The sequence below is a fragment of the Trypanosoma cruzi genome, genomic scaffold (assembly GCF_000209065.1).
Source record: "Trypanosoma cruzi strain CL Brener 1047053516469 genomic scaffold, whole genome shotgun sequence".
NCBI classification, from domain to species: Eukaryota; Euglenozoa; class Kinetoplastea; order Trypanosomatida; family Trypanosomatidae; genus Trypanosoma; species Trypanosoma cruzi.
The window spans coordinates 177463-188712 of NW_001849544.1; the positions used below are offsets into that span (position 1 = coordinate 177463).

General features: G+C 49.4%; 4 protein-coding genes across 4 annotated transcripts, besides 8 other annotated features; all 4 read left to right on the top strand.

Annotated features, from left to right (window-relative positions):
• Window positions 1-11250: part of a sequence feature (heterozygous, Esmeraldo-like haplotype) that runs on past both edges of the window.
• On the top strand, window positions 224-3994 carry Tc00.1047053509805.100 (hypothetical protein, conserved; the record flags this gene model as incomplete). Its single annotated transcript, XM_814853.1, has 1 exon — window positions 224-3994. One exon carries the CDS (start codon window positions 224-226, stop codon window positions 3992-3994), a length of 3771 nt encoding a protein of 1256 aa, XP_819946.1.
• Window positions 4131-4167: a sequence feature (T-rich).
• Window positions 4373-4401: a microsatellite.
• Tc00.1047053509805.110 (hypothetical protein, conserved) lies at window positions 4436-7273 on the top strand (the record flags this gene model as incomplete). Its single annotated transcript, XM_814854.1, has 1 exon — window positions 4436-7273. One exon carries the CDS (start codon window positions 4436-4438, stop codon window positions 7271-7273), a length of 2838 nt encoding a protein of 945 aa, XP_819947.1.
• Window positions 7417-7505: a sequence feature (T-rich).
• Window positions 7556-8092, top strand: Tc00.1047053509805.120 (hypothetical protein, conserved; the record flags this gene model as incomplete). The annotated part of the gene is made up of 1 exon (XM_814855.1): window positions 7556-8092. The coding sequence occupies one exon, from the start codon at window positions 7556-7558 to the stop codon at window positions 8090-8092; it is 537 nt and encodes a 178-aa protein (XP_819948.1).
• Window positions 8098-8123: a sequence feature (AT_rich).
• Window positions 8195-8232: a microsatellite.
• Window positions 8290-8325: a sequence feature (T-rich).
• Window positions 8444-8497: a microsatellite.
• Window positions 8521-10953, top strand: Tc00.1047053509805.130 (prolyl-tRNA synthetase, putative; the record flags this gene model as incomplete). The annotated part of the gene is made up of 1 exon (XM_814856.1): window positions 8521-10953. The coding sequence occupies one exon, from the start codon at window positions 8521-8523 to the stop codon at window positions 10951-10953; it is 2433 nt and encodes an 810-aa protein (XP_819949.1).

An 11250-nucleotide genomic window follows, 5' to 3' on the forward strand; every position in this document is an offset into this window, starting at 1 on the left:
TTGTGTGTGTGCGCATGGAGTCCACTTACTCTCTAAAATGAAGGGGCGGACAGGGAAAAAGTGTGACGCTAAAAAATGAATGATGTGTTGCTCTTGTAGACAGAGAGAGCGAGACAGAGAGGTGTGTGTGGGGGGTATCGTCAGTGATAAGAAAATGGGTTAGTATAGGGGAGGGGGGGGGGAATATATATTTTTTTGTATCTATTGTACCTCTCAAGTTGAAATGTATGACTTTGGGGGGAAATGGAATGAACGGGGTTGGAGCGAATTCGATGGAGTGTTTGTGTGTGTGTCTGTGGGATTTGCGCTCTTTTGGCTTTTTGTTCTGTTTGCTGTTAGGCAATTGCTTCAAGCAGAGTACGTGGAAATTCCTGTTTGGCGTTGCGGGTGGCGGGCGATGAGTGGTGCAGGCTCGGATTTCGCACTAGTGGCTCAACCGCGCGGCAACAAACCCGCCCTCGTCACAGACGAGGTCCTGTCACCGTTTTTGCAGCCGCGGCTCCGGTTGTCTTCATCCGGCTCTGACGGCGTGCCGTCTGTTGTCCTTGTGGGTCCGTCACCGCCAACGCCGTTTTTGCTGTCGCAACGGGGGCATCTGTCAATGAGCGTCAGTAGCGCTGAGGGCGACGTCAAAATGCCTGGAAATTTGCCGCGCGACGAGGAGTCGCATTTTCGACTGTGTGAGTCTTCTGGTGTTTTGTGTGCCGTTGAGACGCGGACTTCACGAATGGGGAAGGGTGCGATACCGGCGCAAAAATCACCCACGTGTGTGAGCGGCTGCCCCCGCAGCCCCAGAACGGCCACTGGACGAGGCGAGGAGGCGACGGAAGCGAGAGGGGGCCCTGAATATTTTTCTCCAACGCGGGTTTACAAGAGCAACGGTGCCGCCGCGAAAAGCTTCAACGCATGCACAAGCAAGACTAGAGGGGTTTCTCAGGTGACGTTAAAAAAAAAATTGGACGAGGCTTCCGCCTCTCAGAACGGCGATCGGCTGCTAATGGAGAACGATTTGGGGTCGAAATTACGGCGGGAATCATCTGAGATTTTAGCAGGTTCTCCCGGCTTACGCCACGTGCGACCTTTTGCGGATTGCACCAACGTAAATTGCGTTTCGAACGGAGGTTTGAAGGCACCCCTCATGCCTGCTGGTATCAACAGAAGTTATCATAGCCAACAAGAAGAAAAGCGCCCCATTCAATACCGAAAAGATAGTTCGTTTTTTTCGTCTGATGGCTTTAAACAAACGCTGCAGGCTCAGCTCTCTTCTCTCTCTTGTCCTTGTCCGTCGTCTGTCGATGTAACAGAGGGGGAGAGGCGTGAAGCGCAACAAACAAGTGTACCTCGCAACAGCAGAATGTGCGATGCCACAAAAAAACACTGGGTTTTGGACGATGACGGAGAAACCCATGGGGAGGCCGATGAAGAGCCTGTACTTCTTAGCGTTCTTATTGATCGGGGCTTGGGTAAAATGTGTGAAGAGGAAGCCGAGTTTTGGAAACACCGCTGTGCTTTGGCCGAGGAACAGATGGCGGTAGAAAATCGAAATGTTGATCATGATGATGATGAATTCCGCTCTTGTAAGACAGCACGGACATTGCTGCAGCAACGTGTGGCTTCAACACCAGATGGTAAGGGCCCCTCGCAACTTGAATCACTTTCTCATTGTTTAAACGATATACGCACCCAGCGTGTAGTGTCTAAGGGAGAAATTTACTCCGTGAGTCAGAAGGTGGAAGTGGGCAAAAAAGGGGACCAGAAGAATGAGGAAGAGGAGGAGGCATCAAAGCAAATAGAAGGGCGCCGTTTTGTCGCTTCCACCAGTCAAAAAATGGTGTACCAGGACGAGTCGCCGAAAAAGACGGCCGAAAAGGAGAATCAATGGTTTTTAGAAAAAGAATGTGAACAACTGCAAAGGAGTATTGCACGTCTCCGCTCAGAGCACGAGGATCTCAGAAGGGAATTGGAAACTCAGGTCATTCGCAGTGAAAAATTAGAAATGAGCCTTGTTGCGAAAGAGGAGCAGCAGGCGGCTGAGCGGGAGGAGTGGCTTTTGCAGGAAAATAAATTAAAGAATAGACAGGAAAAGCTGGCGGCTGTCCTGCGCCAGGTTCATCGACATGTTTCCAGCACAGCCGAGAAACTTGAGCAAAGCGAAAAGGATCTCGAGGCTTCCAGGAAGCGGTGCTGCGCTCTGGAGACTGAGTTGGCAGCAGCCAAGATGGAAGTCCTGGGTTTGAAGGCTACTTGCACGGAACATCTGGAGGAGGGCCAGCGATTGCAGAAACAATTGGAGCAACTCGAGTCGGAACTGCGGCCGTGCGACGCGAGCATGATGAATACGAGCAGCATTGATGGAAGTGACAAGACAGCGATATATAAGGGTGACATTGGAGATGGAACAGCATTAACTGATGTCTCGCGTGAGGACACGGAACGAAGAATTCGAGCTGTGTTGCTTGCAATGCGTCGCGGTGAATCGCGCCATGAGTGGATTGCATCAGAGCTAATAGATGCAGCAAAAGCTTTGGGAGGGAGAGATGTGAATAAAACAACATTTTCGAATGTTGACAAGGAACTTCGTCAATTGATGCAGTCACTAGACGTGCTGCTGAAGTTTAATCCGGAATCATCTTATGATGTGTGGGACTTCCCACCAGTTGAAGACGAGCAGCTTGATGGGCAGTTGACTGCTATAAACGACGGGAACTCCATCACTGATTGTGTGAGTCGCGCCCAAGAGCGTGTGTCTCAGTTGGTAGAGTGGGCAAGTGCACTTCAGAGACGACATTCTGAGCTGACGGAGGAGCTAGAGGTCGTTCGTGCCGATCGGAATGAACTTGTGGGGCGTCAAAACAAGGGAGCGCAACATTTGCAGAAGCTGCTGCTTTCAGCCGAAGAAGAAATGACGCGGCTAAAGGCTATTTTGGGGGAGCGCAATGAGACCATTAGGAAACTTAAGGAGGAATGGCGTTCTGCCGGTGATTCATCCAAGGAGCCGGCAAGAAGGGCCAGTGAAGGGCCTTTTGTGGCGACACAGGCCACCGGGGATGATGTTGACACTTTGCATGGGGCGCGCACTTGCGATTTTGAGCGTTTGATAGAACACATGGAGCAGCAGACGGAAATATTTGGGAATTCGCTGGACGCGTTGCTTATGGAGACTTTGGAAGCAGTGAAAAAAGCACATGAGAATCACTTGACGCAGGCAGAGTGGCGTAACATTGCGTCTCCGGAACGACGGCGAGGTGTTCGCAAAGAGCGTGATCTGAATCAGCGAGCTCAGGATGAATCTCTTGACGCCTTGCGGTCGGAACTCAAAAGTGTGCGGGTGGAGCTTGCTGAGAAGGAAAGTGCAATACGCACGCTCTTGCGGTTACAAATGCGTCAAGGAGAAAAGTTGCATCAGGAGCTGCGCAATGAACCGGTACCGAAGACACCTGGATCTTTGGGAAACTCGCCAGCGTCTTTTTGCCGAGTTCGGGCGTCGTCAACATCTTTGGGTGGTGAAAAATTTGCTGACGATATTTCTAATGGCCCTGTTTTGGATTCGCCCAAGGCTGCACCTCGCAGCGGAGGTGCTCTATGCGCAACGGAGGATGGGGTGTTGCACTTCCACAGTGCCGACCGAACGGGTACGGTACGAGGGACGTTATCGTCGTTTGTGCCTGCTACTGTCTCTGGGCACGGGAAACCGAATCAACCACGGCATCATCGTTCTCGTTCTCAGCATATGCCTCGGACGCAATTTTGTTCTTTGTCGCCATCTGGAGAAATTGTTTCAGGCTCGTCGTCGTCATCTGGCCGCTTTTCCAATTTGCTCCCAAGGGAAGCCACGGATGAGCATCACAGTTGCAGCAATAGAGTTCAGAGGGGTGTAATGCGCAAACATCAAGAGGTATGGATGCGCCAAGCCGAAATGATGGGAATATTGACTGATGTAAGCCAATATGGTGCATCGTCCTACCGGACAACTTCACTGCAGACAGAAAACTAACATTTATATAAATGAATCTTTTGAAAACAGTGATGCGGTATGATTATGCGCCTCTTAAAATAGAATCATCTTCTTCACCAGGGGGGCATAGCCATTCGGTACTTTTATTTTGCCTGCTATTAGATATTTGTGTGTCTTTTTTTCTTCTTTTTTCTTGCCTTTTTTTTTTTTTTGTGCTCTTCTGCGGAGGGTATGAGAGAAGAAGAGTGCGATAGATTGACAGTTTTGGTTTTATCACACAAAGTATGGGCGTCTTTTGGGTTTGGGGGAAACTCGATTGACACTATTTTTTTTTTACTTTTTCTTTTTGTTGTGGTTGCGAATGGTGACGCACCCTGCGGATTTCTTGTCTTCTGTGCTGTTTTTATTTTTTTTCTTTATATATATATATATATATATATATATATTGTTTTCTCTCTCTTTGCAGCCTCAGGGGAAAATATGAAGCGTGCTGCTTGGTGGTGCTTGCATTTGATTGGAGTTGTTGCCCCTTTCAGCAGCACCGGTGGTCGTCGTTGCGTCCATCTCCCTGCGGACGGCGATTCGGCGGACGGCAGTCGATGCACGGAAAGCAGGCCGTCTGGGCCGTCAAAGACAACGACCCGTTTGACCCTCAATGCCCTGTCGACGGATGTTCGACGTCTACTTGAAAACTCACCAACTCGGTGCTGGGAGACGCCTGGAAGCGTTGACACTGTCTTGACGATTCTACTCGGGCACCAACGCGGTAGTCATGGAGGAAATAGTGACATTCTGCACCCCTTACTGGGCGTGGAGATTTTAAAAGGGCTGGGATTCGCAGTCTGGACGGGTGGCACAATTGGTGGTGGCGGTGGCTGGGCCAGGCGCAGCGGTATATCCAAGGAGGATCTTGGCAAGGTCGCGAGATGCGTTTTGCAACCGCTACTCCCTCACGTAATCGGGCACCCAAGGGTGCGATCGCTTCTTCCCGTAATTGTCGAGTGGCTGGTTTGCATTTCCGATATTCCTCTCAGCGAATGGCTTCCGCAACTTTCACTGTACCTGGATGATTTTGCCGCTTTGAAAACCAACAGCCGATGCTTTATGGGACCTTCGCCGGGTTTTTTTCTGCAGCACATGACTCCCAAATTACTACATGGGGCGGTAGATACGCAGCGTGAGGTGTCTCTTGATTTGCATCAGGTGCTTGACAGAATGGTGCAGTTACTTGCTACGGGAGGTGGTGTTGCTCTAACACCGGAAAAAACGTTGTCGGATGGTTCACGTTCTGTTTCCGCGAGTAACGATTTGATTGACTGCATTTTTTGGCAGGGTGAAATCCCATTGATTTTGCGAAACAATTTTGTCCGTGAAGCTTATGTGCGTTTGTGTCACTCAACACGATGTGAGGCGAATGAGTATTTTCCTCATGCAGGATTTGTGGGAAAGGAATCTCAAACCTTTTTGATAATTCCTGTTGTGGATGACGATGTGTTTAGGCGTCTCCTCCTACGTCTAATGCCGACTTCTTTCTGCAGTGCAGCGTCTGAGACGGCGGCGGTTTCTTTAGATTATCTGGTTCTGGTCAAGCCTTTGCTAAAGCTGGAGGATCCTTCAATTATTTTTCGCTTCATCACGCCATTATCGGAGTTTGTGTCGGTCGTCTTGGATGGTGTTTTCTCTTCGCCACTTCGGCTTTCTTTTAATGGCATCAGGGCATTGATTTATAGCATCATTGGAGAGTTACAGCAGCTACAGAAGCGTCCACCGCCTTCCTGCTTCTCATTATTGCCTCACAAGCCGCGGATTCACGTACTTAAGGCTCTCTGTGACAGTTTGCTTGGCGATGCGGAGCGAAAGCTGAAAGTTGCTGGTGCTGACGCAACCTTTCCTGGGGTGCCGTTGCAGGATCAAGTGAACATTCTTCGTTCCTTTTCCCATGCCACACGCCGTCTTGTGAGGGCTGTGCAGGCGGAGAAGACAGCCAGTCTACTCGAGGAGGGGCCTGAAGGATCCGCCCTTCAGGCAGGTGGTGTTGTCGTGAAGCACAACGATGTGGCTACCATCCTCCGCAACACAGCCTTCCGCGTGCTGGAAACATCTCTTTTTCGATATTACGACGCACTTGAAAAGTGGTCGTCTTTATCCACTGGTGGTGATGCTGGGAACAACGATCATGTGGCAGACGCACTGACTGAAATTGAACATCATGCAGGAGGCCGATCGACTTTCTTCACTGCACGTCATCTTCTTCAGCACCCCTCTCGTCATGACGTTACAGCTGTCATAGAGGCTTTGCGGATTGTGGCGATACAGGCCCTAGTGTTGCGTTTGCCGGAGTGTGGGGAGTGGCTGCGGGAGAACTTTGCCACAGCGATTGCCGTTTCTTTTTTTGATGTGTGGCATCGCACAATGAAAAAAACACTTAGTTGTAATATGAGAGGATTGAACCAGGAGGAGGAATCATTTTCCGTATTTATGGAGTCAGAAAATCTTGTATCATGGAGGCTGCTCTGGACGATGCTGCTGCTTCATCAAAGTTGCTGCTCGTGTGATGCATCTATGAAGAGCCAAATTGGAATAAATGTCGGATCCGCTTCTATCTGTGTCGTGTTTCGTTCGCTCTTAGATCTGCTTACATTACATGGTACATGTACGGAGTTCAGTAGTTTTGGTTCATCTTTGCCTCTCCAGGATGTGGAAGTACTGTCTGCAGCTGAAGCAGAGGCAATGCCAGAAGTAAAAGAGGAGAAAAGAGATGAGAGACCCAAGTCGTTGCCAAAATGTGTTGCTTATTCGGCAATGGGAGGATTTTCTATTGGCGGAAGTACGACGCGATGGGAGCTACAGGAGGAGTTGTTGTGTCTTGGAGGTAGTGTTGGTAGGGGCCTGTGGCGCTGGCTGGGGACGCCACGAGCCGTATGGGAAGTTGTCTCCGCAGGGGCTAATAACACGACCACGGTCACTGGAACGATGCCTGCTGGGTCTGGTGGGCACTACGCCGGCTATCTTCTTCCATGGACGACGGTGGCACATAGTCGTCATCCTCTAAGGTTGTACGATGAGAGCGGCCAGTCAGCAGCAGCGGCCTCCGCGTTTGACGCCAATCTCAGTGCGCTTTTTCAGCTGGAGGATCGACCCGTGGTGCGGGTTGTGGGTCTCACAGAGGAGGCGGCGTTATTTCGTGAAATGGCTTTCACCCCAGAGTTGTTATTGGGCTCCGGTGTCAGTGTTGTTCACCCTGAGGCGTGTCGGCGGGGTCGAGGCCGGGATTTTTTGATGGAAATGGAGGTTGACGACGATGAAGACCTCGACTAAAGCAAACAGTAATGAGGAGGCGTCAAATGTTTGCGGTTACGCCCTCATCCAGATTATTTATTTGTTTTTTCCACGAGTGATAATAAAAGAACAAAAAATTCAAATAACAGTTATTGGCCCCAACTGGAGATGTGGGTTCTGCCTCTTTTTTATTTCATTTTTTTTATTTCTTTCTTTTTTCCCCTATTTCTCTGTCGCTCTTTTTCTTTTCTTTTTTATTGTTGTTTTTGTTGACTTTGGTCCTTGTCGGGCGTTGGAAGGGGAAGAGGCAGTAAAGAAGGCATGATAAATCTCTCTTTTTGCCTCCGTCATAAGCTGCGTGACGCCGCTGGAAATACGCACAATTTTGCGTTTGACATCATGACAAAGGTGTACCGGGAGGCGGTGTATGCCAAGGATGCACGATACGCCGGGAACCCCATGTACCCGGAACGTCAGACAAGCGCAACTGCTGCTGGTATTGCGCGTTCGCCGCCGGCTTCAGATTCCACTGTGGCTGAGTTAGGTAAAATACAAAAAGGGGATCAAACTGGTGCTTCGACGTCCGCATCCAGTGAGAGGCCTCGTTCGCAAAGAAGAAGTGGCGTTCAAGTGGATATTTTGAACCTTTACCGTGATATGCTGAGGGCGTTGCAGCGGTTGGAGGACCCGCGGACAAGAAAAGACCTGCGAAAGTTCATTCGTAGTGAGTTTGACAGCAATTGCGATATCCCACGCCGGTGTGTTACTCGCATTGAATGGCATTTGCATCACGGAAAAAACAAACTCGAGGAGCTGCGCACCATGCGACCTGACACGAAATTTTTTCTTGTGAAGTAAAACACAATAATAATTATTATATATATTTTTTCTTGTTGTTGTTTGCACCTTTCCATCTCTCTGTTTCTCCAAACGATAAGGAGGAAAAAATAAAAACAAGAAAACAAAAACAACAACAAAAACAACAACAGCAACAGCAAAAAAAGGGATTTCTCGAGGAAAAGGAGTACGACTACGTTGCTTGTCTTCCTATAACATTTTTTTTATTTTGGTCCTTTTTTTTTCTTTTTTTTCGTACGTGTGTCTTTTTTCAACACCATTGGATGTATAGTGCGGTAAATATAAGCGCATGTGCATGGGTTTTATTAGAGCACCATTTCTAAATTTCGCGTGAATTGGAGTGTGGGGGTTTTGTTGTTTTTTGTGTTGTCACTATTATTATTGTCGTTGTCGTTATCATTGTTGCGCTGCAAAGGAGAGCCCTGATCATGAAAATGAGTTACGGCGTCCACTCTCCACCGGCGCTGCGGTGTTGGTGCACGTTGCCTTTCAGTTCAAGGAGGAAGGCATCGTCTTTGGAAAATACTTATTTCAGTAACCGTACTGTCTTTTGTTCTTCAGCACGATGGATTTACCGCCGTCACTGTGAGGCGAGTGTGTCTGGTGCAGATCTTTCCTCCGGCTTCTTCTTTTATTCTTCTCTCAACAAAGAGCAGGTAACGAATTCTACCAGAACGATGTCAGCGAGTGATTGCAGGGGCGAGTCGGAGATGCTGAAGATTCTCCGAGCTCTTGGTATGGATCTGCCTACAATTTCCCACGAGGAGAAACATACTGTGGAGGAAGCCAACAAGGAGCTTGGGCGCTTTGGCGTACCGTGCACGGGCACCAAAAACATTTTTTTGAAGAGTAAGAAGGAGGACCTGGTTCTTGTGACGGCATTACACACCACCAGGACGAACATGAAGGTGATACAGGATGCTTTGTCTCTTAAAGATCTTCGCTTTGCCCCGGAGGACGTTTTGCGGACTCATCTGGGCGTTGTGCAGGGGGGTGTTACCCCGCTGGCACTCGTAAACAACGAATCAAAGAACATTAAATTGGTGCTAGACAAGGCGCTGGTGGAAAGTACCGTCCCTGTAGTCTTGCACCCGTGCCGTAATGACAAGAGCTGTCTGATAACGCCCAAACAGCTGCAGGATTTTCTTAGGAAGCTGGAGTATCCATTTGTGGTGGTTGACTTTTCGGCGGAAGCCACGGGAGGTACCCCGTCTGGTGATAACACAAGGGCAAAGAGTTCCACGTCTCAAAAGGAGACGGGGAAAAAAACTTCTCAGCCCGCCGCAGCTGCAATTACCGGTGGTGCTAATGTTACTGGTGAAACAAAATTGGGTATTCTGGTGAAGCGTGAGGAAAACTTCTCACAGTGGTACGTCGAGGTGATTACGAAGGCTGAGATGATCGAGTACTACGATGTGTCAGGTTGCTACATCATTCGCCCATGGGCATTTTTTATCTGGAGCCGCATCCAAAGATTTTTTGGGGCCCGCATTGAAAGCATGGGAGTTGAGGATTGTTACTTTCCCATGTTTGTCTCCAAGTCTTGCCTGGAACGCGAGAAGGATCACGTGGAAGGATTTGCGCCGGAGGTGGCATGGGTGACGAAGGCAGGTGAGACGGATCTTGAGGTGCCTGTTGCTATTCGTCCAACAAGTGAAACAGTGATGTACCCATATTATGCAAAGTGGATCCGCTCACACCGTGACTTGCCAGTGAGGCTGAACATGTGGAATAACGTTATTCGCTGGGAGTTTTCACATCCCACACCGTTTATTCGTACCCGAGAGTTTCTTTGGCAGGAGGGACACTGCGCGTGGCAGACGGAGGAGGAGTGTTCCCAGGAGGTACTTGAAATCCTTGATCATTACGCTGCTGTCTATGAAGAACTGCTGGCCGTTCCGGTGGTGAAGGGAAGGAAGACAGAGAAGGAGAAGTTTGCCGGCGGCTATTACACAACAACTGTGGAGACGTATATCGCCGCGGTTGGTCGCGGTTGCCAGGGTGGGACGAGCCACAATCTGGGCCAGAATTTTGGAAAGATGTTTAACATCAGCTTCCAGGATCCCGAGAAGAATGATGGTTCCACTCTTATTCCGTGGCAGAACTCGTGGGGACTTTCTACTCGCGTTATTGGCGTCATGACAATGGTCCACGGGGATGACTCGGGGATGGTGCTGCCTCCACGCGTCGCTTCGGTGCAGGTTGTCATTATTCCTGTGGGTATTACAAAGAACACTACGGATGAGGAGCGAAAGTCCTTGCTGGAGGGATGCAAGACCCTTGAAAGGGTGTTGGTAAGCGGTGGCATCCGTGCCAAGGCAGACCTTCGTGATAACTACAGCCCTGGATGGAGGTTCAACCACTGGGAGGTGAAGGGCGTGCCGGTGCGTGTCGAATTGGGGCCGAGGGAGCTCGCATCATTAAAAATATCACTTGTCTTGCGCCACGATGGCAGCCGTCGCTCTCTTTTATGGGACAAGGAGTTGCCCACTGCAATGACATTGTTGATGGACGAAATTCATAATAGCATGTTTGCAAAGGCCAAAAGGGAGCGTCAGGAAAATACAAAGAAATTGACAGAGTGGAGTGACTTTACCCCTGCACTCAACAGGAAGTGCTTGGTGTTGGCACCGTGGTGCGGTGAGATGTCGTGCGAGGACCAGGTGAAAAAGGACAGTGCGGAGGAGTCAAAGGCAATGCAGAGCGAGGAGGTGAAGGATGATGCACGTGCCCCAAGCATGGGTGCTAAAACGCTCTGCATCCCGTTTGATCAGCCGGAGTCTGTCGAGGGCAAAACATGTATCTGCAAGAGCTGCAGCCGCCCCGCGAAGCACTGGGTGCTCTTTGGACGCAGTTACTAAGTAGCCGGGGATGTGAGCAGGTAAGGCGATAGGAAAAGGCACGGGAAAATAAATGAAAAGGCTGATGAATTGCGGAGAGAATTCTCGCGAGAAGGAAATCAGAATGATGTGGGAGAGATGAAAGAAAAAAAAAAATAAAAGAATGGCAACACGTAAACTGCGGTGATGTGCGGCTTTTATGATATGCAGACCCAAAGGAGCGAACCCTTTTTTTTTTTTTTTTTGCATGCTAAATATGACTGTAATTATATAGCGTTGTTTTGGTGTTGGAGGTGCTTGCATACTCCCTTTTTCCTT